The sequence below is a fragment of the Phyllostomus hastatus genome, unplaced genomic scaffold, assembly GCF_019186645.2.
Source record: "Phyllostomus hastatus isolate PE091 unplaced genomic scaffold, TTU_PhHast_1.1 phas_contig_98, whole genome shotgun sequence".
In the NCBI taxonomy this organism is placed as follows: Eukaryota; Metazoa; Chordata; class Mammalia; order Chiroptera; family Phyllostomidae; genus Phyllostomus; species Phyllostomus hastatus.
Window position 1 is genome coordinate 1,081,051 of NW_025333999.1, and position 26,768 is coordinate 1,107,818.

Below are 26,768 nucleotides of genomic sequence, written 5' to 3' on the forward strand. Positions count from 1 at the left end.
CTCTCTCTCTCTCTCTCCCCCATACTCCCCCCTCCCTCTCCACCTCTTCCTTTCTCTCCAAAAATCAATTAACATAATCTCGGGTGAGGAAAAACAAAATTATTTCAGACCTACAATAATTTTAAAAATAGTGTAAAGAATTCCTATGCATCTTTCACCTGGCCTCCTAGGACAGTTAACACCAGGGAGGCAACAATGACCTAATACTGGTCATGAATCTAGAGACCGTATTTAAATATCTATTTCCCCAGTAATAATCTTTTTTTCTGGTCCCAAATCCCACTTTGCATTTTGTTGTCACATGTCTGTGACAGTTCCCCAGTCCACATTTGTTTTTTATGATCTTGACACTTGAACTCTGGTCAGGCTCTCCTTCACATTGTTTGTTTGTGTGAAGTGCCTATTTCTGAAATTCTGGCAAGAATCCCCCAAGAGGGGTGCTGTGTCCTTTTTGGGGCCTCATGTCAGGAGGCATGAGGTAAGGGGAACTAGAGTCTTGGTTATGTGCTGCTTTGTAAGGAAGAACTATTCCTTCTTTCCCTTCTTTTCTTCATGTAATTTGTTATATCACTGTGGGTTCTATTATCATAGGAGCCCAGATTAGACACTATCATTATTTATTTTATTTCTTAAATTGTCTCAGGTTTGGTCTGGGGAGACCATTCCAGCAGGTTTTAACATGTTCCTGTCATTGTGTTGTGGTTGTTGGTTTACTTTAGGATACTTGTAGATTTATGAAAATGATGTGAAGATACTGCAGTGAGCTCCTGGATGCCCTCCCCCCATCCACCCTGGTGTCGATAACACCGCACACGGCCGTGTTCCGTTTGTCACAACTCAGGAGCCCACCCTGGCACACCACTAGTCGCTGGACACCCGACTTCATTTCTGTTGCCCTGGTTTTTCCCTGTGCCTGGTTTCTGTTCCAGGATCTTGTATTAACCTTTATCGTCGCCACGTGCCCCTAGCCTTCCCTGGTCTATGACCGTTCCTCACATTATCCATATTGTTGATGACCTGGATGGTTTTAAGGAGGACTGCTCAGGTGTTTTGTAAGGTATCCCTCCATCTGGCTCTGCCTGGTGATTTTTCTCATTCTTACGTGGGACAAAGGACTGTGGGTCAAGTGCCCCTCTTGTCACATCATGTCGAGGGCAGTTACTGTCAACATGACTTCTCTCTGTTGATGTTGCCCCAATCACCTGGCTGAGGGGGTGGATGCTCGTTAGCTGTCCGCTGTGAGGTGTCTCTGTTTTCTCCCGTCCACACTGTACTCTGGGAAGAAGTCACTGTGCTTGTCCCATATGCAGGGGGTGGGCAGTTCAGCCCCACCTCCTTGAGGGGAAGATAGGTACGTAAGTTATTTGGAATTCTTCTGTACAGATTTCTTCTCTCCCAGTTGTTAATTTATTTAATCATTTCTTGTCAGTATGGACTCATGGGTATTTAGCTTATATTTTGGGCTATACTCCAGCGCTAGTTCCTTTAGTTCTCCTAAGCATTCCAGTTGTGGCCATCAGCAGCTCTTTCAGTTTGCTACTCTGTCCCTGTGGGGTGTTTTGAGCAATTTGCTTTTTGGTTGCTGTTTGGAGGAACCAAAGATGCTCCAAGCTCAGCTTGTGTGTTTTCCACCCAGGCCTAAAATCAGGCTGGTTTAACTTATTAAAGAATGGAATTGGAGGCCAGGACCTGGGTGCTATGTGTGTTTCTTGCTTCTGGGGTGTCCTTCCTTGTAGCCCCTCTCTGTGGACGTCACTAGGAAATGTGCGCATGTGTACTGAGCCTTATATGCACACACATGCACGTCCCTGCTGTGTCCGGTCACCTGTGTGTGTTAAACTAACATATGCACACTGTAGTCCCCGATTCTCAGGACCACAGGGTTCATCCTAGGGCTTTCTTCATTTGTTTGTTCCCAGTGTACGTGTACTACAGTACTTTCACAGTAATTAACCATGAGAGCCAACTTGACCACATAGAGCATTGGGTTTAGATCCAGTTCCTTTTGTCTTTAGGCCTACTACAGCTTGCAGTTAAAACCCTTTTTCCGAGGTTATTTAAGTTGGCTCCTTTCCCCATTCCCTTCAGTGGGGTTATGCCATGTGTGGATCTTCAGCCTTTCATAGTACGTTCCACCCAGACAAGGTGCAGACTGTCAAATGGCGTCTCCTCCGAGCCAGAGAGCTGTCTATACCCTAGAGAATGTTACTAGACTCTGGGCATTCAGCTGTCCCGTCCACCAGTTGGGGTGTGCAGCTCTCCACTGTGAGTTCGCTTGTCCTGTCTCCTCATACCCCACCTGCTGCTCATGCTCCCCACACCTCAGGCTTTAGTGCTCAGTTTCTCTCTCTCAGGCTGTTCCCTACTGCTCACTGCAACAGAAGCCTGACCTCAGTGACTGGACCAGAGCGATCTTGCTGATCCTCAGTACGGGGAAGTCCAGAGCCAGGCTATCAGGGTGGGCCCAGGCTCCTGCAGTTTTCTGTTCGGGCATCCTTAGCACGTGACTTCTGCTATCAGGCTTCTTACCTCCTGGTTGCAGAATGATTTCCCTGTTCCCATCATCTCATCTCAGTTTTCCCAACATAATGAGCAGGGCAAAGGACAGCAGGAACATATGGCATCTGAGTCTCCCCACTCCCCACCATCCTTCAGGAGCTTCCCCTGGTTTCAGCTTTCATCTTATTGTCTCTGATTGTGTCCACCTGGTTGGCCCCGGGTGCCAGGGAGCCTGGGTTTAAGGCAGAGATAGCACTATCCTCATGGAACTTCTTGGACAGAGGAGCTGGATGGACCACAGGCAGTCTGCCACTCGGCCTGTCTCCTCAGACCACCCAGTCTAGACTTTCTGAGTGTGTTCCCTCCCCCACCAAAAACTGCATGTCTCAGTGTTTCTCTGAGAACTTGTTGCCCTGTGAACTTGGCTTTATTGTTGCCGTCACGCTCTCTTGAAGCTCTGTCTTACAATCCCAAGTGACTTGTGCCTCCTTACCAACCTTCTCCTGGCCCCCACATCTAGTCACTGCCAGCCTCTGTCTTTTCCCCCTTTTCTTGGCCCCGCACATCCCAGGGAGGAGCAGCCAAAAGTTCTCACTCCCACGCTGCTCCCACTCCTCCAGTCCTCCGCTTGGACCTGGCGTGGTCACCTGCTCATCATCGTCTTCTGTGTCTTGCTGGGCAGGAGCCCTCAATTTTTTGTGAGGTGACATAAAGACACAAGTGGTTTCTCTCATACTCCCAGGCCTCCATAGCCTGACCTCTAGCCTGGTTCTGAAATGAAGCACCGTGAGTCTGTGCATTTTTCCTGGGAGTAGGTTTGCAGCACATGGCTTATTCTCACAGAGGGCTGTGACCTCACATCAGTGACAGAGAACTGGTCTGTGAGGTTCAACTCTAGGTATAGCCCTCTTTGGTCTCCTGGCTCCAGCCCAGGCTGACCCAGCCTCCTTCCTGTCCCTGTACCCACCACCATGCTCTTGTGTGTTCCTGTTCCTCCCAGCCGGGGCACTGTCCTTTCCTTTCCCCACTTGGCCACCATTGGAGAGAATCGGTTACTCTGCCAGCTCTGGGTCACAGTCACGGTGGCCTCTCTCCACAGTGTGCATTGGTATGAACAGTGAGCTGTTGTTGACTGAACTAGAACCTGTTTCTTTCTTGTTTCCATCAGGACACTGTCAAACTGGGCATATGAATTTGACAAGTGGGCCCCCTCTGTGGTGAAGGTGTCCTACAAGGTATGTCACCAGCTGAGCACCTAGACATTGCTGAGGGCAGGGAGGAGACTAGGGAATGCAGATAAGTGAAGAGGGAAGTGAACTCACAATTTAAGTGAAGTTATGGACTAATTTGTGGGTGACATTGATGCAGTCCCTCGGAGATTTTTGTTATTTTCACCTGAGCTTTGATTAAAACTCAGTCACATATGATGGCTTATCTGATCAGCTCACCCCGTGAAGTAGGGATTAATGTGCTTGTTGTCCTGGAGGGGAAATGGAGACAGACAGGGCCTTACGCGGCCACTTAGTGGCAGAGCCAGGTTATGCCTGGCCACTGGGCTTGTCACCCTGTGCTGTGAGGCTGTTTGCCCATCACAGGGAGAAGAGCATGTTGGCATCAGGGACAGCGTGTGCAGGGAAAACTTAATACATTTGAGGAGTTAAAAATGGTTCTGGCAACAGCTTATGGGACCCAGTGAAGATGAGCCTATGTGGGTTGTGAGCCTGGAGAATGCTAGGGTCCTGGTCACGTGGTTCGGGAGTTTGGACCTGGGAGAGGGACTGGGCAGACTTGCTCATTGCAAATAGGCTGGAGCTGCCTACAGGGAGTGATCTCAGTGGGCCTGCACTCAGATGAGAGGTTTTGAAGGGGAGGCCCCGGTTTCCAGCTCGGAGGCCTGAGCTGGGACCCAGGAAGAGTTTGGGAGCTTATTGGCCACTGGGATTGATGCCGATGGTGGTGCAGGCAGCAAGCCTCCCAGAGAGCCTGGGCTACCCACGAGCCACAAGCCTTTCCTCACTCCCTGCAGTTGGCACTCAGCATGTCAGGGTTGAAGGACAGGAGCCAGCAGCCTCACCCAACTCTCCTGCCTTATCAGGGTGCTATGGCCTGGCCAGCATATCCCCAGGAGGCTGACGTGTGTGTGTCGTCTCTTTTTATAGGGCTCTCCAGCAGCCAGGCGGGCTTTTGTTCCGCAGCTCCGGAGTGGCAAGTTCAATGTCTTGCTAACGACGTATGAGTACATCATTAAAGACAAGCACATTCTTGCGAAGGTAGTGTGTCCTCATGTAAAAGACTGGCCCAGGCTCTTGTTACCGTTAGGGAGCCTGTGATCCTGTCTAGGATTGTCATGTGTGTGTCACATTTCCCATCTTCTCAAAGCCCCTTGCAAGTAATTTTTCATTGATTCCCCTGCACATGTGTATAAAAACAGCTGTGGTGTGTATGTGATAGGTCTTGGTCAAGGTGACCTTGAGTTTGCCTCTCTGTTCCGAGATTGGCCCAGGGTTAGGTCCAAAGACAGGGTTGTCTACCCAGAACATGAGTTAGCTCCTCACAGGGATTTTGCCCAAAGACGTGGTCACACAAGATACCTTCTGACCTGCCTGCCTAACTACATTGTCCCTGGTAGGGCTATGGAAAAGCCAGCCTTGTCTTTACCTGTCTCTAGAGGCTTTTGCGCTCCCTCCTTTCCAGCACAGCCACGTGAAACAACCCATGATGCTCTGAGGCCCGGTGTGGCCCATCAGCTTTGGGCTGTGGAGCTGGCTTGAGCAGTGACAGCTGTGCAGGTCTCTTAGCTGACATATTTGTGAAGGCAGCTCTGGTTAGGCCGTAAGGAATTACTGAGAACGTCCTGTGACTCAGTTGTAAAACAGACACTGTCCCTTGCCTGCAAAAAGCTTTTTTTTTTTTTTTGGTTTGAAAAGGAATGGAGACTGAAGATTATGCATCTGGTCTCATCAGTAACCCATCCAGTAGAGTGAAGTAGAAGGTAGAGCAGGGGTGGGAGGAAGTGTTGACAAATTACCATGCCTCTGGGGCTTGGTCAGAGTGATGCTACTGGGTATTTGATAAGGTGTCTTCAGGGTCCAGAGAACAGAGGCCCAGTGTGCCTGCCACCCTTTGACTCAGTAGTGCAAAGCCATCTGTGTTTATCTGACAGTGGCTTTAATTAACAAACACTCTGCAATGGGGGTTTCGCCTCTCCCCCAGCCAGATCTGCCTCCAACATGCACTGCCTCACTCTGGCCTCACTGTGTCCCAGGGCAGCTGAAGCACAGGGCGGCCACACACTGCTAGAATCAACAGCTAGCCCATATGCGTCAGATACGTAGCCACCAACAGGCTCTGCGGTGCAGCTCCAACCCCCAGGCTTACGCTCTCTACCTGCTTATGCCGCTCTTGCCTTTGGAGACACAGCTCGCTGATTGGAAAATGCACTCGTTACCGCACCACGTCCCCTGTGGATGTGCCTCCTCCCTCCCAGTGGGGCCACTCTGACCAGTGAGGGGTGCATTTGGGGATTTTTCTGTGCTACATATCACATACATAATTTGAGGGGGAATCCAGAGTACTTTTATGCAACTTGCTGTTTTATCCAACAGCAGGTTACAGGCATGTCTCCCTGCCTGTCCTTGCCCCCCTGCTTTATAGAGGCATGTTGTGTGTCTGTCTCTCAGTGAGCTGCTCCCTTATCAAGACATTGTCATACCCACATTCTCTACCTTGATGGGCTCTTCTGCCTGGAGCCCCCTTGCCTATTGGCTGTGAGAGTACGCTCTGCTGAGGGCAGCCCCACAGCCTGTCTTCCTCTCAATGCCTGCTGTTGGGCCTGCAGATCCGATGGAAGTACATGATCGTGGATGAAGGCCACCGCATGAAGAACCACCACTGCAAGCTGACGCAGGTCCTTAACACACATTATGTGGCCCCCCGCCGCCTGCTGCTGACAGGCACGCCGCTACAGAACAAGCTCCCTGAGCTCTGGGCGCTCCTCAACTTTCTGCTGCCCACCATCTTCAAGAGCTGTAGCACCTTTGAGCAGTGGTTCAATGCACCTTTTGCCATGACTGGAGAAAAGGTGGGTGTGTGGATCCAGCCATGTGGGGGCGGGGCAGGGCAGCGGACCATGGTCGTGGGCCATCCTCAAGGAGCTGGGTGTGCATTGAGTGCCCACTGCAGTGGGATGGGATTGTGCTAGGTGCCAGGGCTGGGGTCCATGTTTTTATAGAATAAGGTAGTCTTGACCCCGAGGCTGGAGGAGCCACGAGGGCCCCAGAGAAGAACCGTAATCGGGAAGGTGAACTCTGGGGAGACACTCGGGCTTCCCTGATTGCACCCCAGGCACAGAGGGCACAATGAGGACGGTGACCTTTGAGGCAGCTGTGGGGCCAGAGCAAGTGTGTCCAGGTGCAGCTGGAGGGCCCGAGGGGCTTGTTTCTTTAAGGAGTTTAGGTTTTACCCTAAGGGTAGTGGGAAGCTCAAAAGTTTACACTCATGAGAGCAGCATGGCTAGATTCTGTGTATTCTGTTTTTAAAGAGCTCTGTGGCCAGTGTATCAAGGTATGTATGGCTGTGGTAGCATTGTCAGTCTGAAAACCAGACTGTGGCGTGTGGCTGTCGGGGGTTAGGTCTTCATCATTTGATGAACTCCCCACCTGCCGCCAGAGTAACCGACCACTCAGCTATTGGGGTTTGAGCTGTGTTTGTGGGCCAGCTGCATTTTCTGATGAAGGCAGTTAAGCTGCCAGAGCCTGGAGACTAAGGAAGAAAGTGCAACTGCAGAGGGTAATGAGGAGTGTCACTGCCCACTGGTTCCTGAGGATGATGTTTCTCTTAGACAGATGCAGGGCAGCTGGGGCACCCCATCGTGGGTGTGGGGCGCCTCTGCCAGCATCATCTGCAAGGTGCCCCCTCCTTGGCACCACCTTAGGCTGAAGCCCTCGTGAAGGAGAAACTGAAGCCTTGCCAGGAGTCCCAGGACCCCCAGCCCAAGAGCTGAAGAGCAAATGCTCTAGTTTCATGTATTTTTAAGTTGAGCAAAAGCTTCGCTGGGAAATTTTTTACGAGATCCATATAAGAAAAATTCAGGTCTCACCTTATTTTTCACTTTGTAAAAATCTTTAAAGATTTAACGTTTTATCCGAGTAGCAGACGCCCTGAGAGCAGTTCTCCTTCCCCTCCATGCCATCCCGGCTGAGACGAGAGCAGGTGTAGGGCTCCCAGAGATGGATCGTCTCGTTTACACTGAGTGTTTCATGAATGTGGCCCCCATGGTACCACTTAGTTTTCATTCAGATGTGCTGGTGGGCTTCCAAACACTCGAGTTGGTGTTACTTTGGGGAAAACAGGGTGTGCTGCTGTGTTTCTCTTCATCAGATCTACAGAATGTGGTGCCCTGGGGCCTTTGGTTCCACGACCTGGCATTTCTAGGGAAGGACTCGGGTACTTGCTATTTTCCAAAGGAAGAGGGGGACCTTGCCAAGCCCTGTGAGACAGGAGGTAGCCTGGAAACAAGGGTCTAGCGCACAGGGTGACTTCAGATGACCCTGTGTACCCCTCCCCATGCCCTGGCCCCCGCTTTGGAAGTAATGCATAGTTTTCCCGTCCCATGGCACATCAGGTGGACCTGAATGAGGAGGAAACCATTCTCATCATTCGGCGTCTCCACAAAGTGCTACGGCCCTTCCTGCTCCGGCGGCTCAAGAAGGAGGTCGAGGCTCAGTTGCCTGAAAAGGTAACAGGAGGGTTTTGTGTATGAGAAACCATAGTGCAGCATTGTGCGGGCTTCCCCAGCGTGGGTCTGGCCTGTGCAGATGGCTTTCCAGGTGTCCCTGGCCTGCGGTCTCATGGTCCTGGCCTTGCCCTGTCATTCTAGAGTCAGTCCATCCTGAGGACAGCCACGTACCCCTCTGGGTCACTACAGTGGAAGGCAGGGATGCCAGGTTAAAGTACAGAATCCCACCTGCTGTCAGCAGGCCCGATGCCTGGGCAGGTCCTGCCTGACCACGTCATGAGAGCGTGGAGGCCATGGGCTCTCCAGTTTTTCCTGCTACCCGCTGTGACATGTGCCTGAATTCTTGCTCAGGGAACTGGTACCACAGTGGCCCTCAGGGCCCCTCTCCTCCCCTGTTACAAGGCTGGGGGTTCCTGGCCCTATCATTTCTTCAGTCATACTTACACTTTGCTGGCCAGCTGTGGAGAGGCCTTCAGAAGGTAGCCAAGTGTGTCTCCAAACAACAGGAGGGCAGCCAGTCATTTTCCCAGAAGGCTGGGGCTGGCTCTCATTAGGCTGCTGTGAGCCGCATGCCCATCTCCACTGCCCAGGTGGCTGTGGAGTGATCACTGGTCAGTCCTGGAGCTGGAATCAGACTCATCCCTGTTGGAACCTTGAGCTCTGAGAATGGGAAAGAGAGGGAGGGAAGCAGATGCTGTAGGGGTGAGAGCAGCCCAGGACTCCCCCTCCAGATTTCTCTGGTTCATGTACCGTAGTCCATGACTTCCCTCATGACCCCATCTGTTGGGGCTCTTCACCGTGACCCCTATGTACCTAGATCAAAACACACATCTCAGGCCCAGAATGCTGCCAGGAAGCATCCTGCCTCAGATACAGATGGGCTGGGGCGGTGGGGACGAAGTAGGCTCAGGGCCCCCAGGCCCCCACTGATGGTGTCCGTGCCCTTTGCAGGTGGAGTACGTCATCAAGTGCGACATGTCTGCCCTGCAGCGTGTGCTGTACCGGCACATGCAGGCCAAGGGCGTGCTGTTGACCGATGGCTCTGAGAAGGACAAGAAGGTTGGCCTGGCCCTATATCCCCACCTAAGTGTTCAGGGGGTGGGTTCGGGACAGCTGGGTGTGTGGGGCCTGAGCACGCTCTAACCAGCGGGCCTTCCTCCTCCTTGGAACTTATTGTTGTGGTCACGGCCCCATCGGGTGGTGATCCCCAGGGCATTGCAGAGCTGTTCTTTAAGTCACAGCTGATGTGGACAGGCTCAGTCAGTAATTCTGTGGGAGCAGAGGCTCATGGTTCGTTTCTGGGGCACACTTAGTTCTCCAAGACCCTACCAAGTCAGCTGTTGTCTGGTGTCCTCTTCACTGATGAAAATCTTAGCCCCATAGGGCTGACTCTCGGTGGCATGGGGCCCAGCACTAACTCCTGCAGTTAGACTGTCCTAGTGAGCCCCACCTTCCCAGCTGGGAAAAAGCTGCCTTAACAGCAATGACCACTTAGTCCTTTCACCTTGTTAGCAAGTGGCATTGAAGGGAGGGCATGGAATTGGAGGTTGGGTTAGGCGACTGCCTTCTGGGATCTCTCTGAGGTCCCAGTGCCGGCCTGCCCCAGCTCCTCTCACCAGAACTGAAACTATCCCCCCAGATTTCTTGATTCTGCACCCGGTGCCTCGAGCTTGGCCCTGTCTCCCCATTCTCTCCTCTAGATGTTTTATTTGGGCTCTTTCTTTCCTGAGCTGTGGTAGCAACGTGTCTCCCGGTTTATTTCTGTCCCACAGCATCCACTCACCCCTGAATCCTTCTTTCCCCCTGGAGCCAGAGACCCTCCTAAGTCAGGCCCATCTGGCTGCAGCCCCCAGGGACTTGCCATGATGCCAGAGTGAAGCCATCCTCGAAGAGTGCTTATGATTCAACCTCAGCTCTGTCACTCATACTTCCCTTCCGCCTCCCCAGTGCGCCAGGCAATCTCTGCTACCCCCAGAGCTGGCTTCAAGCCTCTGAGCCCCCACAGGAGCCAGCTCCTCACTTCTAAGCCATACCTGCTCCTAAAGCTTCTCCTTCCACTGTCCCCTTTCTACCACCCACCCCAGGACAGGAGCCGATTTACTAGACTCTCTTCTTCCTCTGCAGGGCAAAGGCGGCACCAAAACCCTGATGAACACCATCATGCAGCTGAGGAAGATCTGTAACCATCCGTACATGTTTCAGCACATCGAGGTGAGCCCTCCCCAGCCCTGCCCTGAGAACTCGCCGCTGGGGACAGTAAGCCCAGCTGAACCCCCCGACACAGAGCTAGACTCCTTCTCCCTGACAGCTTTTAAAAAAGTAGTTTATAATATTTTGAATAGGCAGTGCCTATAGATTTGACTGTTGATTTTCATTTTGAAAAGTGCTTATGGAAAAGAATCCAAACAGTGTAGGAAAATCAGTGATAGAAATGGAAGCCCCTGAAAGCGCACATTCAGATAACCACAGATTGTTAGGAAACTCTTCTTCAGGTTGTTTTCCACCTGGTCCGTGTTCATTGACACACTAGCATTTCCCACTCGGTGACATTTAGTGCCATCCTGGGTCATCGCATCGACTCAGAGCAGCTTTTCTCTTCATGAAGTTGCTGGGGCATAACTGTTTGGGCCATGGGGCCCTTTGAGAATTTGGATTCGTGCTTCTGCAAAGCCACCATATGTTCATGTTTTTTGGCATGACATTTCAGGGTTGTTGGAATACCCCAGGTGCCCCTGGGGTTTCGTTTCAGCACTCAGGGTGGTCTCAGGCACACGATGTTCCCGTGTGACCATTTTTGTGGTTAAGAATGTTAACATCTTCCTTTCCTTCATTAGAAGAACACAAAGGAACGGACATGGTGGGATAGAAAAGTTTGCCACCTGTGTGTGGTCTCAGAGCCACTGCAGGCAATCCCTGAGCACTAATGTGAGGGATCAGAGGTGTGCTGGCAGCCTGTTCCTGCCCCCTCCCCACTGAATTCTCTCTCGTTCTGTTGCAGGAGTCCTTTTCTGAGCACCTGGGGTTTACCGGCGGCATTGTCCAAGGGTGAGATGCTTCCCGGCTGCGTGGGGTGGGCAGGCGAGCCACCAGGTGGTGTTTCTCACATGTTTGTTGGCTTTATTACATTGGTCTAATTTCAGAGGCACTGTATTCATGGCAGAAAATTTAGAAACTATAGACAAAATCAAAGAAGAAAATAAAAATCCCCCTCATTTTGAGAGTTGCTCACCGTTAATCCCAAGAGGCAGAAATTCTAAGGCCAACCTCACTCTGCTGCCCCCCTCCACGCTCTGTGAACCTTGACAGCTTTTTTAACCATGTGGGGCCTCGACTCGAGGTCCTCTACACTGTGTGCTGCCCTCCATGCTGTGGCTGTCTTTCTCTCTAGCATTGTTTGTGAAGGGCAGCCTGGCTTTGTTAAGCCCCTAGTGTTAGATGTGGAAACTGCCTCTGGATCTCATTGTTGCCAACAGCCTTACTAAAAACACTGTTACAGCTAAAGCCACCACCGTTTCTCTGGAATACTAAGCCACTTCCAAGAGCAGAGGCACCACATCAAAGAGCAAAAATGTCTTTTGAGGTATATTTTTTATTCCACATTGCATAATGGTATCCCACAGATGTGGATTTGAGTCCTGGCCTGGGCATAGTGGCAGCCATGTTGAACTGTCCCCCCAGCCTCAGTTTCCACATCTGTAAACCAGGGTTTGTAGACCAGAGTGACTGAGAGGAGCTGCGGCGGCCCTTAGTCCTGCCTGTGGTTCTGTGTGGGCCCTCTACAAATGCGCAGCTGTTGCTCCTGGTTCTTGAACAAAATGGAGACGTTGTTGCAGCCTAGTTACCAATAGCCGCTCTTCTCATTCTTGCAAGTACATGGTCACCCTTGACCAAGGATGGCTTGAGTTTTAGTTGGGTTGAAATGTCTTTGCTAAATCTTCATGGGCTATGGGGGTCTGCCCAGGAAACCACTTCTGTGCCCTTGACCCTGATGGCCAACCCACATAGACTGGTTCAGGTCAGCCTGGATATGGGAGCATGCCTCCTCCTTTCCCCACCTGCAAGGTACCGTGGTTAACGTTGTGTATATTCTTCCCTCCTCCCTCCACTGACCAGGCTGGACCTGTACCGAGCCTCAGGGAAATTTGAGCTCCTTGATAGAATTTTGCCCAAACTTCGTGCCACCAACCATAAAGTGCTGCTCTTCTGTCAGATGACCTCCCTCATGACAATCATGGAAGATTATTTTGCCTATCGTGGCTTTAAATACCTCAGGCTCGATGGTGAGTATGACTGAGAGATGTTCATTAAGGAGGCTCATTATGCACAGCTACCAAAGCTTTTGGCCAGCATGCCCTCCCATGCAAGGCAGGGCAAGGCCCAAAGACTCTAGGTGTACATACTAGCGGGAGTGAGCGTAGCAGCCTGTTTGCTTTTTTTTTTTTTTTTTTAAGATTTCATTTATTTTTAGAGAGGGAATGGAGGGAGAAAGAGAGAGAAAGAGAAATACCAATGTGCGGTTGCTGGGGGTCATGGCCTGCAACCCAGGCATGTACCCTGACTGGGAATCGAACCTGTGACACTTTGGTTCGCAGTCTGCACTCAGTCCACTGAGCTACACCAGCCAGGGTGCAGAGTGTTTGATTAAACAGGGCTCTGGAAGCATTGTGGCTGGATCTGGAGCCAATGGCCTGGGAGGCTGGCTGGGTCTCGGCATTACAATGTTGTTACGGGGTACCCAGCAATGCTCTTTTGTTGGAAGTGACAGAAACCCCTACTGTGCGTGCTTGGGGAAAAAAGCCTTGATAGACTCATAACTGAGCCCCAGATATTATCTTGCTCTAGACACTGCTGAATCCAGGTTTCCAGATTATATTGCAGGGGCTTTTCTGGAGCTTGTGGCTCCTTTGTCCTCAGGCATCCTCTCCAGGCTTCCCTTCCCACTGCTCCGTGTCCTGAACATGAGCAGCCCTTCATTTCCCAGAAGTCTAGGTCCAGCTCTCATTAGGCTGGTGTGAGCTGCATGTCCCCCTCTCCACTGCCCAGGTGGCTGTGGAGTGATCACTGGTCAGTTCTGGAGCTAGAATTGGGCTTGTCCCTGCTGGAACCTTGAACACTGAGAATAAGAAAGAGAGGGAGGGAAGCAGATGCTGTAGAGGTGAGAGCAGCAAGAACCCCAAGGAGCAGCACTTGGCTGTGACCACATTGTCTCATAAAAAGTCCTGCATTCCTACCTTTTTCCCACCACAGGGAGCTAGGGTCAGGAGTGGGCTGAGGGAGGTGCTGACAGCGTGCCGGACACATATGACATGTCAACTAGCTGGGGCAGCGGGCAGTGCCAGAGGGAGTTCCCCTACTCTGGTAGATGGTGGGAGGGAATGGGGCTCATGAGGAAAATTAATTTGGGAGTGAACATGGTTAGGCAGCTGTCTTCATTCCCCACACTTCTCAGAACTTTAAGCACATTGCCAAGTCCGTCTCCGTGGCCGGATGCCCCAGATCTCTATGCTCCTGTTTTGTCTTTCACCATGCATCTGTGGAACTGTGGTTTCAGAGACCATGAACCTCTGGTTGCTGGGCTGATCGTCTCTCAGCCTCTGCCCTCCTTGCCTCCACTCAGAACTGCCCTGAATCTTGCCTTTTCTCAACCCATTCTTGAAACTCTCCCCGGACAGCCTTTAAGAACACAAATCTGATCATGTCTCACTTCGCCCCTCCCTCTGTGCCTCGGTCTCTCTGGCTGCTTCCTCATTCTTTGGGAAGGCCAGCCTAACGCCCGCCCCAGGAGAGGCCATATTTGGAGAGTGTGTTCCCACCCCCTCGGTGCCTGTCCACCTGCCCCCTTTTTCCCTATTTTCTTCGACATGGGTCCTCTCCATAAGGTAAGGACTTGTGGGTTAGGCATGGTTCATCCCTGTTACCTCCCATGGTCACGGCCACACAGGGGGAAACTCTGGTAGAGAAGGGAGGAAGGGTGGGGGCTCAGTGACACATTGTGAAAAATGGAACTTTCCATCATTGGAGTAGTAAGAGTGAGGGTGCAGGCCTAGTATCTGGGGAGTTGGCCCCTCCTCCGGGCCTGTCCCTGCCCCACTTGAGGCATCAGCCCACCTCAGATGTGGTGCAGCTGAGGGCACATTTGTACCCCAGGCTCTGCTGGGCACGGGCCTTTGAACTGTTCACTGGGGCATGTTAGGTGAGTGACAGGAAGTATTTAATTTTTGTTTCATCACCAAAAATGACTCCTGAATTTGCCAAGGCACCTCTGCTCTGAGCTGGCAGCAACCTGAGGAGCTGGGTTGCCTCACTGACACTCGTGATGCTGAGGATCTTGTCCTAGGCCCTGAGAGTCCCTGTAACTGAGGAGGGGAGGCCTGTCCCGCCTAAAGGGAAGCAAGTCCCTGATAGAAGGTGCCCATGTGCTTGCCTGCGGGATGTTCTCTCTGTGAACAACAAATCCCATTGCAATAGGGTTGAAGACAGGCACTTGGCCTTGGGTCAGTTGCTTGTTCCCATTTTTGGGGGATGCAGTGTTACCAACATTAGCTGGGTGGGCACGGGCTGGTGATAACAGCAGCACTGACCGGGCACCCTTATTGCCTGTGTGTTACCTGGGCTCAAGCCCGCACCTGCATCCCCCTTCTATACAGAGGAGGCACAGCCATATCTTTGGGGCTTAGTCTCACCTTTGTGGGTGGGGAGAATGGCATTCAGTATGTCACTGTAAACCCGAGGTACTAATTGCAACTCGGCCATGAGTTGAGAGAGTGTGGCCGTGGCTTAGGTGGCCTCTGTGGGCCATATGTGGGGGTGGTCCCTGGTCTCCAAAACAGGTGTTCCCCTCTCTCTCTCTCTCTCTCTCTCTCTCTCTCTCTCTCCCTCCCTCTCCTCACCACCACCTATCTCCTCTCCCAGTTGCCCCACTAACCCTGTTCTCATACCCGGCAGGAACCACAAAAGCAGAGGATCGGGGCATGCTGCTGAAAACCTTCAATGAGCCTGGCTCCGAGTACTTCATCTTTCTGCTCAGCACCCGGGCTGGGGGGCTTGGCCTAAACCTCCAGTCGGCCGACACTGTGATCATTTTTGACAGTGATTGGAACCCCCACCAGGTAAAAGCCACTGGCACCCTGTGGGGAGAGGCTTGAGGCCACCATCATGAGCGCTACCGGCCTCCTTGACATGTCCCAGGCTGTGGAGCAACAGCACCTGCAGCTCCGAGGCCCTTGCAGAGAAGCCCAGAGAGTATTCTTTCTTTCCGTTTCTCAAACCGAAAGTAGATTTTTGTTCTGATTATGACAAAAATACATTCCATCATCACATATATTAAATATCTTGGTATAACACAAACATGGGGAGAAAGTGGAAAAGACCTCAATCCTATCAGCTGTCACTTAGTCATGGCTGGTTTTTGTTTTGTTTTTTTTAATTGACTTTTATGGAGTGACAGAAAGAGAGAAACGTGGGTTTGTTGTTCATTTATTTATGCACTCATTGGTTGTATGTGCCCTGACTGGGGATCAAACCTGCAACCTTGGTGCTTCAGGACGACACTCTAACCAAGTGAGCTACCCAGCCAGGGCTGTTATCTGAGCTGTTAGTGATGCAAGTCCTTCCAGGCCATGTTCCAAGTGACCACTCACACGCTTGTGCTTTGTAAAACATTTGGTATATTTTATGTACTTTATGTATTGCTGCTCTGTTTCTTACCCATGTACCCTCAATGGGGGGGCCATGCCACGTAGATATAAGGATGTGGTATTTTGTAGGTACAAGGGTTTTAAAGTACTTAACTTTTTCCCATTTTGTTAAAAAAGTAACTTTTTAAAAATGCAGATAGTAGTAACTCAAAAAGTAACGCAGAGTTTCTTTTTCTCCCCACCCGTCCCACTCTGCTCTGGGCGCATGCCAGCATCTGATCTAGCTGTGTGTTCTGTTTTTCACAGAAACGCAGCGTGTTCCAGGACATGTCCCTTCCCTTCAGCAGCTGATGTGTTTTGCCTGTGTGAGCACACTGGGTCCCTGCCCAGTCATAAATCCGCTGCTGGCTGTCCCAGCACATGGTGGCCCTGAGGCTTTTAATTCAGACTCCAGTCATCATGTGTCTGGGTTTCTGTTCCTTGGCATGACCGGTGGCCCCTCTCAGGGAGCCCTGTTATTCCTCTCTCAGCACACCGGCCAGGCCAGCCCTGAGAAGTGGGATGGCCTGGTCCACGGGTTTGTCCCCTACCTGATAACGCTTATTTCTGCCCGAGTGGCCTCCAGAAGGCTCCCTAGGTTTCTCTCCTGCTGTCGGGGTGTGAATATGGCCTTACCCCACCTGACGGTGCCCATTAATCAGTGTGTAAATGGTAGCCTATCTGGTGGACAAACGCCCTGGATGTTGCTGCTACCCCTTCCTATGGTCAGCTTGGGGAGTAGTTCCTGCCTGACCTTGATGACTGGCAGTTTCCCAAGAGGTGGTTGGGGTGTGCCACTCCTGTCAGCAGAAGCCCTCCTCCGTCTGTCACACTGCAAGGCATCAGAAGCTACTAAACTCACTGCAGGGCTTGTAAGCTGTCATCACATGGTGGCACTGCCAAGAAGTGTGTTGGCTGAGTGGTGGACACGGGGCATTCCTGTCTCCAACCAGGTGTGGCCTCTGCTGCTTCCACTGGGTGCTAATTTCAAGTTCAGCCCCACATGGCACCAGTCCTTTAGCACAGGATTTTGTGGGAGCCCTCCTGGTTCTGTGCTGGGGTGATGATACAAATAGCACTGACAGTCATAGCTCTCACTTTATCTGAGCTTGCTCCACACCAGGCAGTGGGCTGAGCACCTGATGCTCATACTCTTCTCTCACCTACACAATAGCCAGAGAGGGGGGCTCCTGTCAACAGAATGAGTCCTGAGGTTAGAGAGGTTGGGATTGGCCTCATTGCACAGGAAGGAACTGCTAGGGACCACAACCAAAGCAGGCATTGTCAACATGCTGTCCAGCTTTGTCCCCATCCTGTAAATGGTGCCCTTATCACAATATAGCCATGCTGAGCACAGAAGCCCGCCTGGATTAAGCAAGGGGACCCGTGCAGCCGTTACAGGAACCACTTGGGAATACAACCACCCCAGGGGTTGTCCTCACAACTATGCAGTCTTCTTGAGCATTTCTCAAATCTCACTAAGGTAGAAAGTGACACCTCTGCAGGAACTCAGGGTGAAACCGTCCTGGTACAGGCTCCATGTCCTGCACCTGAACTCTTCACCATGCAGCTGCTGGTTGGGGCTGACAGAATGGCCAGGCAGGGGGCAGGCATTCGATAATCAGAAGGCCCCTAGCTCTCCCGATGGCTTCACCTGGTCAACATCCCCTTACAACTCAAAAGAGCTTGCTTGGGACTGACCAGTGTCTGTTCCTCAGGACCTGCAAGCGCAGGACCGAGCCCACCGCATCGGACAGCAGAACGAGGTGCGTGTGCTCCGCCTCTGCACGGTCAACAGTGTGGAGGAGAAGATTCTGGCCGCAGCCAAGTACAAGCTCAACGTCGACCAGAAGGTGATCCAGGCCGGCATGTTTGACCAGAAGTCCTCCAGCCACGAGAGGCGCGCCTTCCTGCAAGCCATCCTGGAGCACGAGGAGCAGGATGAGGTGAGGGCAGCGCCGGCCCCGACCCCCTCCCTGGCGTGAGTGGTGAACGCATGAGCGGCTTTCATTTTTGTTTTTTTACCTTTTTTGCACTCTTATTTTTTTTGCATCCCTTTGGAGTAAAGGGAGTGTGGGCTGAAAGGAAAGAGGATGAGTACTTGCTTTTTCTTTGAAGTGGTTTTTTTTTCTAAACTGCTGGTGAAAGACGCCGGATTGACAGCCCTGGAGACTGAAGTCCTCTATTTATCCACAGAGCAGACACTGCAGCACGGGCAGCGGCAGTGCCAGCTTCGCCCACACTGCCCCTCCGCCAGCGGGCGTCAACCCCGACTTGGAGGAGCCACCTCTAAAGGTGAGAGGGGTAGTTCAGTCTCCATGCCCATTCAATCCTCGGCTTCTCGGCTGAGACGGCCAGCAAGAGCCCTGATCCCACGGAGCGTGCGTGTGCGTGTGCGTGTGTGCCTCTCGCTGCCGTGTGGGTCCCCATCCACCGCAGCCGGACTGGGACCACCAGCTCATTTCCCATGGACGCCGCCGCTCGCCTCTGAGCCCGGCCGCCGCCCACCCTGGCCTCTCCGCCCTCACACTAATCATGTGAAATCTTGTAGGAAGAAGATGAAGTGCCTGATGACGAGACTGTGAATCAGATGATTGCTCGGCATGAAGAGGAGTTTGACCTGTTCATGGTAAGCACACAGGTCGAGGTAGAGGTGTGTTTCCACTTTGCACACCTTCAGGGAGCTCGATTTGCCACCCACAGGAAGCTGGGAGCCAGGGGGGTTTACACAGCCCACCCTGATGACCTCAAACAGAGCAAAATGTTCAGTGTCTGCAGTGTCCCTGGAGGGTAATGGAGCCAGGGGTGGCTCCGCAGTGCCTCCTGACTGACCCATCTTCCGTGTCCTAAGCGAGTGGAAGTAGATAATGGGACACATACCAAACCCTCTTCTTGTTTGTGACCAGAGGCCCCAAATGCCTGTCCTCCTTGAGGCTCCTTTCAGAAGGCTGTCAAGGACCTTGACCCCTGATACCTCTTGCTTCTGGGTGGGAGCATGGAATTAGATGGGGCTCTTGGCCCTGGCCTGCCTTGCACCACCCTGGCAAAGCTATACCTGGAAGCTGGCAGAGTTATACCCCATTTGGGTCCCCCTTCTATGACCTTCCCATCCTTTCTAGTTTTCTCTGCCTCCAAAGCAGAGCCCCTAGCCAGAGCCCGAGGGAGGAGCCAGGCCACCTTGGCCATAGCAGTACCGAGAGCTGCTCTTCAACTGCCGTTGCAGTATTGGTCCCTGGGACAAAGAAGCAACCCTTTGTCGACATGCCCCCTTGAATGTCCCGCTGGCTCTCCCTGTGCTGATTCTTCTCTCCCTCGGTTTCCACGCTCCCCAGCGCATGGACCTGGACCGCAGGCGTGAGGAAGCCCGCAACCCCAAGCGAAAGCCTCGCCTGATGGAGGAGGATGAGCTCCCCTCGTGGATCATCAAGGACGACGCCGAGGTGGAGCGGCTGACCTGTGAGGAGGAAGAGGAGAAGATGTTTGGCCGAGGCTCCCGCCACCGCAAGGAGGTTGACTACAGTGACTCATTGACTGAGAAGCAGTGGCTCAAGGTACATGCCAGAGAGGGCTGGTGAGCAGCATGGCTGGGGGAGGAGAGGCTCAGCCACCATGACTTGGCTTTTGTCTGGAACCTGAGCAGGTTCCCGTCAGCCTTTCTTGGTTTTCATTCATGACTGCAACACTTTTACCGTAGGGTCAGGGTTATCCAGGTCCTCCTGACCAGATGCAGGAAGGAGCACCAGTGCCAGCTCAAAACCCACTGCTGGGTGTAACTGGAATTTTTGGGTGTCAACATGCATCTCTTTATGCAGTTAAATTAAAACATTGCCAGTAGCAGAATGATGCAGGTCTCCTGGGTATCTGTCCATAGGAAACACAGTGAGAGATTAATGAGCATCCAGTCTCCCTGCAAGGTGGTGGGGAGTGCTGACAGGTCAGGCAGCCCTGCTTTGGACATATCACCCCCATACCACGTCACCCCTAGGGCCTGGACTGCTGGGCAGGCTGGGAGGAGGGAATGAGCTTCTCATGAGACTGGCAGCCACAGCTGCTCATAGAGGTGACGTGAGCACTTGTTTTCAGCAGGCAGCATCCCACCCTTGTAGCTGCAGCTGCAGAATGCTCAGTTAGGGCCCCGGCCCAGGGCCCACTGCATCTACACTGGGGTGGTGGGAATAAATCAGACCTCCATGTTTGGGGGCTGATTGCAGAGGTGATGATTAAATATCCAACCTGGAAGTTGTTTCATACAAATGTCTCTGAAGCAACACTTTCCAGAAGTAGATGGAAACTGCATCCAGCTGAGTGCCACAGCCCAAAATGAGAGATGCTGCCCCTAGTCATACACCCCGGAGTTTCCCTGGATTAACTGAGACCTGGTTTCTGCCTGGGAGCTCAGACAGTCCCAGACTTGCAAACTTGCCCACTGAGCTGTGCAAGAAGGGGGCTGTTGAACCATGCCAGGGAACCAGGTGAAGCTTCGTGTGGGGTGGGTGGGGTTCCTGTTTTCTGGCCCAGAGCTCCAGGACCAGTAAGCAAACCCCTGACGAGGGAATTTGAGCCCAGTTACAGATCCGTAACAGCCTTTATGGAGCATCACCACATTTTTGAGACAGTCAGTGGGTGCCTTTGCCTGTATGTTAATATTTTGCACACTTTTTTTTTTTTGAGGTGTAATTTATATACTGTAGAGTTCACCAATTTAAGATGTGTTAGCAGCTTTCACTCTATTTACAGTCATGCAGGTGGCATCATAAATCCATTTTAGAGTAGCCTCATCACCCCAAAAGAACCCTTCCTCTTTCACTGTCTCCCCATTTCTTCACTCCCGCAGCCCCTGACAGTCATGCTCTTCTGCACGTTTTGTATAAATTGAATCTTGCAACATGTGATCCTCTGGTGTCTGGCTTCTTTAGGAAAAATATTTTCATGGTTTCTCCATGGTGTAGCACATATTATTTCTTTCCAAGGCTGAATAATATTTTAATTTTTTGAATGAATATACCACGTTTTGTTTATCCATTCATCAGCTGATGAACATTTGGATTGTTTCCACTTTTTGGCTGTTGTGAGTAATGCTGCTCTGAACATCTGGACGAGTTTTTGGGAGGACATATGTTTTGATTTCTCTTAGGTACATACCTAGGAGTGGAATTGTGAGACCAAGTGGTAATTCTGTGTTTAACCTTTTGAGGAGCTGACAAACTGTTTTCCAGAGCAGCCGCACCATTGTACCTTCCCACCAGCAGATTATGAGAAAATTTCTCCACATCCCTGTTAATACTTATTATCTGTGTTTTTTATTTTAGCCATTCTAATGGTATAAAGTAGTTAGTATTTCTTTGTGGTTTTGAATCCCATTTCCTTGGTGGCTAATGGCCTTGAGCATCTTTTCTTGTGTTTATTGCCACTTACGTACCTTCTATATGAGTCTCTTTATCGGATGTGTGACTCACAAATAACTTCTCCTTTCTGTTGGTTATCTTCTTTATGGTGTCTTTTGTAGCACAAAAGTATTTTATTTCGATGAAGTCCAGTTTATCTATTTTTCTCTTACTGCGTTTCCTTTGGTATCATATCCGAGGATCAGTCCATCACCAAACGCAAGATCGCAAAGATTTACCCCTATATTTTCTTTCAATAATTTTAGAATTTTAGCTTTTGCACTTCCATCCATGATCCTCTTTAAGTTCATTTTTGTATATGGCGGCAAGTCAGGGTCCAGCTTCCTTCATTTCCATGCAGCTGTCTAGTTGGCCCAGTACTGTTCGTTGAGAATACTGTTCTTTCCCCATCGAACACATGCCTTTTTGTTTGTCACACTCAATAAAATTTACACTAATAAAAACCACATTTGCCCAAAAGGGGTACTCTCCTCTCTTAGTGCTGGGTGTGTAACTGGCACCATTTTTTTGACAGCCACTCTGATGCCATATGTGCCCAAATTCTTCAGAATGTGCCTGTCTCTTGCCTTGCTGCCTGTTGGACCGGAGATGCTGGTATTAGGTAGTGCCTGGGTTGCTCTAACAATCACCACAAATTTGGTGGCTTAAAACAACAGTAATTGATTCTCTCACAGTCCTGGAGGGCGAGGAGTCTAAAATCCAGGTGTCAGAAGGGCCCTGTTCTGCCCAAAGGCCCAGGGAAGGATCCTTTGCCTCTTGCAGCTTGTGGCGGCACTGGCATTCCTTGGCTTGTGGCCTTATCCTTCCACTCTCCGCCTCCGTCTTTACATGGCCTCTTCCCTGTGTGTCTCTCGTGGCCCTTTCTGTCTCTCCTGAGGCCACTCTCGTTGGACTTGCAGCCCACCCTAACACAGGGTGAACTCATCTCACTCGATTCTTACGTAATTCCGTCTGCAAAGATCCAGTTTCCAAGTAAGATCACATTCTGAGCTTCTGGGTGGCTCTGAATTTTGGGGGACACTATTTAACTCTGCCCCCCCCGCCAGGCTTACAGTACACACCCTCCCCCACGCCGACCTTCTTTCTGTCCCTCCTGTCTGACACCCTCCCTCCATGCTGTTCCTTTGGTTGGACACCTTTACTGCGCCCTCCCCCCCGACCAGCCTTCAGCATTCAGCTTCAGTGCCGCCTGCTCTAGAAACTTCCCCCACCCCCAGGCAGGACACATCTGCTCCACAGTCACAGCACCACTCACCCTTCTCCTGGGACTGGACACGGTTGTCACTGCATTTGTGGGACGTCTGTCAGATGAGGGTCCACCTGGCTCCCTTCAGTGCTGTGTCCTCAGTGCCCAGCCCATAGTCACAGCTGGTAAATAAGAGATGAGCGACCAGCACATCCCGTGGGATCCAGGCCCCACTCCCTTTTTTGATTCCAAGCTCCCCTGGAAACTTTCCCCTCTCTTGGTTTTCAGGGATAAATGTGCAGATTACTTACCATTTAGAATGAATAAATCAGGGTCATTTTCAGATTAATATTGTTCATGTTCATGTCCTTCAACTTAGCAGTTTCACTCTAGGAATCTGTACAAAAAAGACAGGTATAGTCATAGCATTATGTAGAATAGCCACGCCCACCCCAAATAATGGAAATAACCCAAATGCCCAAGAACAAGTAAGACCCTTTGTGCAATGAAATACTAAACAGGCATTAAAAATTATGTTGCAGAAAAGCGGCAGGAAATACACCCGGCATGTAGTAAGCAAAAACATGAGTCACGGTGTGGTACGTGGATCCAGCTCTGTGCTGTCTTGATCGTGCACATGTACACGGGAAGGGCAGGGAGACCCTGGAGCTGGGTGTGGTGGTGGCTGCTCACAGTGTGAAGGTACCTCATGCCACTGAACTGTGCACTTAAAACCTGTTTTACACTGAACTTTTTTAAAAAGGTGCAGTGGGTCCAGAGCACAAGTGTTAACAGTGTCACTCTGGGTGGAGGGATTACAGGAGTCTAGTCCATTCCCTGGGCTCCAAATAGTGAAGGTGTGACTCTTTGACTCTCACGTACAGCCCTTTATCTGTGAAGGACAGGCACGGGTAGGGTGCCCTCATGGGAGGCAGAGCCGGCCTTTCCTGGCCTTTTGGAGCCTGTGTGAGCCCTGGTGTGTGTCCTGCCCCAGCCAGACCCCGTGGGTTTGCGCCGCGGCCTCTACTTGTCAACCTCGGTGCTGGCTGTCCTATTTTACCACTATTGACCCTGAAGGCCATCGAGGAGGGCACGCTGGAGGAGATCGAAGAGGAGGTCCGGCAGAAGAAATCATCGCGGAAACGTAAGCGGGACAGCGACGCCGGCTCCTCCACCCCGACCACCAGTACCCGCAGCCGCGACAAAGACGAGGAGAGCAAGAAGCAAAAGAAGCGCGGGCGGCCACCCGCCGAGAAGCTCTCCCCCAACCCACCAAACCTCACCAAGAAAATGAAGAAGATCGTGGACGCCGTGATCAAGTATAAGGACAGGTAAGCTAAGGAATGGGGTGGGTGGATAGATGCTGGGGGTCCTCGGAGGTGCCTCGCCTGCCATCCATGTGTCTGTGAGCCCATTATTGGCCCGGCCATTCTACAAACATTGGTTGGATCCCTGTGTTGCGATGCCTCGCCCACGAGGAACTTAGGTTCTGGGACAGGAGGCACACAGGTGGTGTCAGCGTGAGGAGAGGGAACTAGAAGCGTGGTGGGGGTTTTGGGGGTGAGTTCTCTGGCAGAGGCCACAGCATGTGGAGAGGGCCCGGGATGAGGGGTGGCTGGCGGGTTTGAGGTTAGTGATGGGGCAAGGTGGCAGGAGAGGGATGCCTGTCTCACAGTCACTGCACTGTGGTGGGGGCCGGCATTGCTAGAACAGGGAGGGTGTGACTTTGCTTACATATGTAAATGTGTAAGGTAGAACAAAATTCTAGAAGAAGGCATAGGAGAAAATCTTCATGGCCTTGAAGCAGGCATTGACTTCCTCAACAGGACAGCAACTCCATTACCCATAAAAGACATCACTAAGCCCTGGCTGCTGTGGTTCAGTGGATTGAACACCAGACTGCAAACCGAAGGGTCGCCGGTTTGATTCCCAGTCAGGGCACATGCCTGGGTTTCAGGCTAGGTCCCTAGTAGGGGGCGTGCCAGAGGTAGCCACACATTGATATCTCTCTTGGTCTCCCCTTCCCCTCTTTCTAAAAATAAATAAATAAAATCTTAAAAAAAAAGACTTCACTACAACTGTTCATCAAAAGACCCACTCCTGAAGGCTGTGGAAACTCCTGCCACAGGGAGAGAGTTTCCTCCACTGGGAAGAGAAACTTCTCCACTGGGAAGAGAACACTCGGTTTTAAAATGGGCACAAGGCATGAATGCTCGGGCTCATTGCATTGATAACATCAGATGAGAATCAAATGCTTCTGCATACTCCACAGACTGGCTGCAGTTCCTTCAGGTGCTGACAATGATGTCAAGCAGTTGGACCTCACATACTGCCCAGGGGAGCGTGCATCTCTTTGGCTGTATCTTCTAAAGCTCAACATAAAGATGAACAGCAGCTCTAGTTGTAAACTCGAGAGAGGTGGGGTGCATGTCCACCAAAAGACATGTACAAGCACGTCCATTGCAGCTTTGACACTAACTGCCCCAAACAAAGCAGCCTAGTGTCCACCCCCAGGAGAATGTGTTGATCATGGCCCAGTCATACAGCAGAAGTCTGATAGTCACAAGACCAGAAATACCACTGATCCTTGGAAGAATCTTACATTTTGTTGAGTGAGAGAAGCCAGACACTAACGAGTTCCTATTGTGTGTTTCAGTTGTATGAAGAAAAGGCTCATCAAGGGGGGTGTGTGTGTGTGTGTGTGTCTTCAGTATATATACTTTAAGTATATGCACTTTCCCGTATAAGGTTATATACCTCAGTTAAAAACAAAACAAAACACTTGGAGCCCTGGCTGGTATGGCTCAGTGGATTGAGAGCTGGCCTGCAAACCAAAGTGTCACTGGGCACATGCCTGTTTATAGGCTGGGTCCCCAGTGGGAGCTGCACAGGCTTCTGCAAAATGGCTTCTCCACCTGCTGCAAACAGTTGTTCTCCCAGCCTGTGTATGGTTGGCTGGGACATCAGGCAATAAATAAAAACTAGCCTTCAGGGATCAGTGACCCCTTGTCAAGACTGTTCTGTTGGGAGCGCTCAGATCCTGGAGGGGGTTCTGAGGACCTGTTGGATGCGACACCACACCGGAGCCACAGAGCTACGCTCCCGGCTGGTGGCAGGCCCACGTGGCAGGACCCCTTGTCAGAGGCTGTGGTGCCTGGTTTATATTTCATCTCCCGTCCTCCTGGTGCAGATGACATCACAGAACTGGGGCTTCTCCACCAGACAGGGGAGAACTATAGGGAGATACAAGGGGGATTGCAAATGTGAACATTAAAGGAAGCTTCCAAGTCCTGGTTTGCAGCTGATGCTGGCCATCCACTTGCTGATGGTCACACGGGAAGAGATCAGGTGGGCACATAAACTCAGGAAAACAGCCACGTTTTCCTGGTTGAAAAGTTACCTCATCTGGCAAATACTTTCAAGGATGATGTTTGGGTCCAAAGTTGACCTATTCAGTGGATATTTCTAGTGTCTTTAAACCGAATTTGAAACCATGGGGAAAACAACAGTGTGGGTCCCCCTCTTGTGAGTGTGAGTGACGGTCCGTAGACCACCCTTGCTCACTTCCAGCACCGTCTGCAGCGTTCCAGGGTCCCTGAGACTGCCTTCAAGCTGGGTGATTTTCTAGAAAACTCTCAGAACTCTCTGAAAGCTATTATACTCATGTTTATTGTTTAGTACAGCAAAAGGTCCCAGATAAAGTCAGCTCACGGAAGAGTTGCTTGGAGCAGCACCCAGGAGGGGTACACACCTTGAGCCTCCTGTTGTCCTCTCCCCACGGAGTCGCAGGCGGCACAGGCGGTGTTACGAAGCAGTGTGCGTAGAGCACTGCCAACCAGGGAATCCTTGGTGTCTAGAGCTTTTATTGCAATTTGGTCACATACACATGACCAGCTGCCCATGTGGCTGACATGTCTCCACCTCCTCTGTAGATCAAACTGACACCACGTGACCCAGCACCCCTGCCCTAAGTCATGTTCTTAGACTGTCTGGGCCCTTGGTACCCCTCAGGCAGGACACTCTGGGGTTGAGAGGTTGCCTCTTAGCAGCCAAGGGCAAAGGCTAGACTTCCCTCCAGGCGAGGTTCCATTTTCCACAACTGCATGTGACACGCGGGAAGGTGTGAAAGGACTGTTCGCCATGCCAAAGCACTGGGGTGGAATAAAATCAGAGGTTGCCTAACTCTCACTTGCTGTGTCTCAGACTTCCAATTGTTCTGTTCCAGAAGAACAAATGAAACATTTGGATTTTTTTTTTTTTAAGTT

General features: G+C 51.3%; 1 protein-coding gene across 8 annotated transcripts in view; it reads left to right on the forward strand.

Moving 5' to 3' along the window:
- SMARCA4 (SWI/SNF related, matrix associated, actin dependent regulator of chromatin, subfamily a, member 4) overlaps positions 1–26,768 on the forward strand; it is an 83,118-nt gene that overhangs the window by 44,467 nt on the left and 11,883 nt on the right. For 4 of the 8 annotated variants that reach the window (XM_045852865.1, XM_045852864.1, XM_045852863.1 and 1 more), the window contains 14 exons: positions 3,668–3,734; positions 4,659–4,769; positions 6,338–6,580; positions 8,123–8,236; positions 9,188–9,295; positions 10,361–10,447; positions 11,235–11,281; positions 12,350–12,516; positions 15,182–15,345; positions 17,631–17,858; positions 18,109–18,207; positions 18,464–18,541; positions 19,245–19,463; positions 23,572–23,834. In XM_045852865.1, coding sequence (XP_045708821.1) covers positions 3,668–3,734; positions 4,659–4,769; positions 6,338–6,580; positions 8,123–8,236; positions 9,188–9,295; positions 10,361–10,447; positions 11,235–11,281; positions 12,350–12,516; positions 15,182–15,345; positions 17,631–17,858; positions 18,109–18,207; positions 18,464–18,541; positions 19,245–19,463; positions 23,572–23,834 — 1,995 coding nt within the window. The remainder of the gene's footprint in view (positions 1–3,667; positions 3,735–4,658; positions 4,770–6,337; positions 6,581–8,122; positions 8,237–9,187; positions 9,296–10,360; positions 10,448–11,234; positions 11,282–12,349; positions 12,517–15,181; positions 15,346–17,630; positions 17,859–18,108; positions 18,208–18,463; positions 18,542–19,244; positions 19,464–23,571; positions 23,835–26,768) is intronic. The other 4 variants (XM_045852869.1, XM_045852870.1, XM_045852867.1 and 1 more) reach the window with 3 other exon arrangements.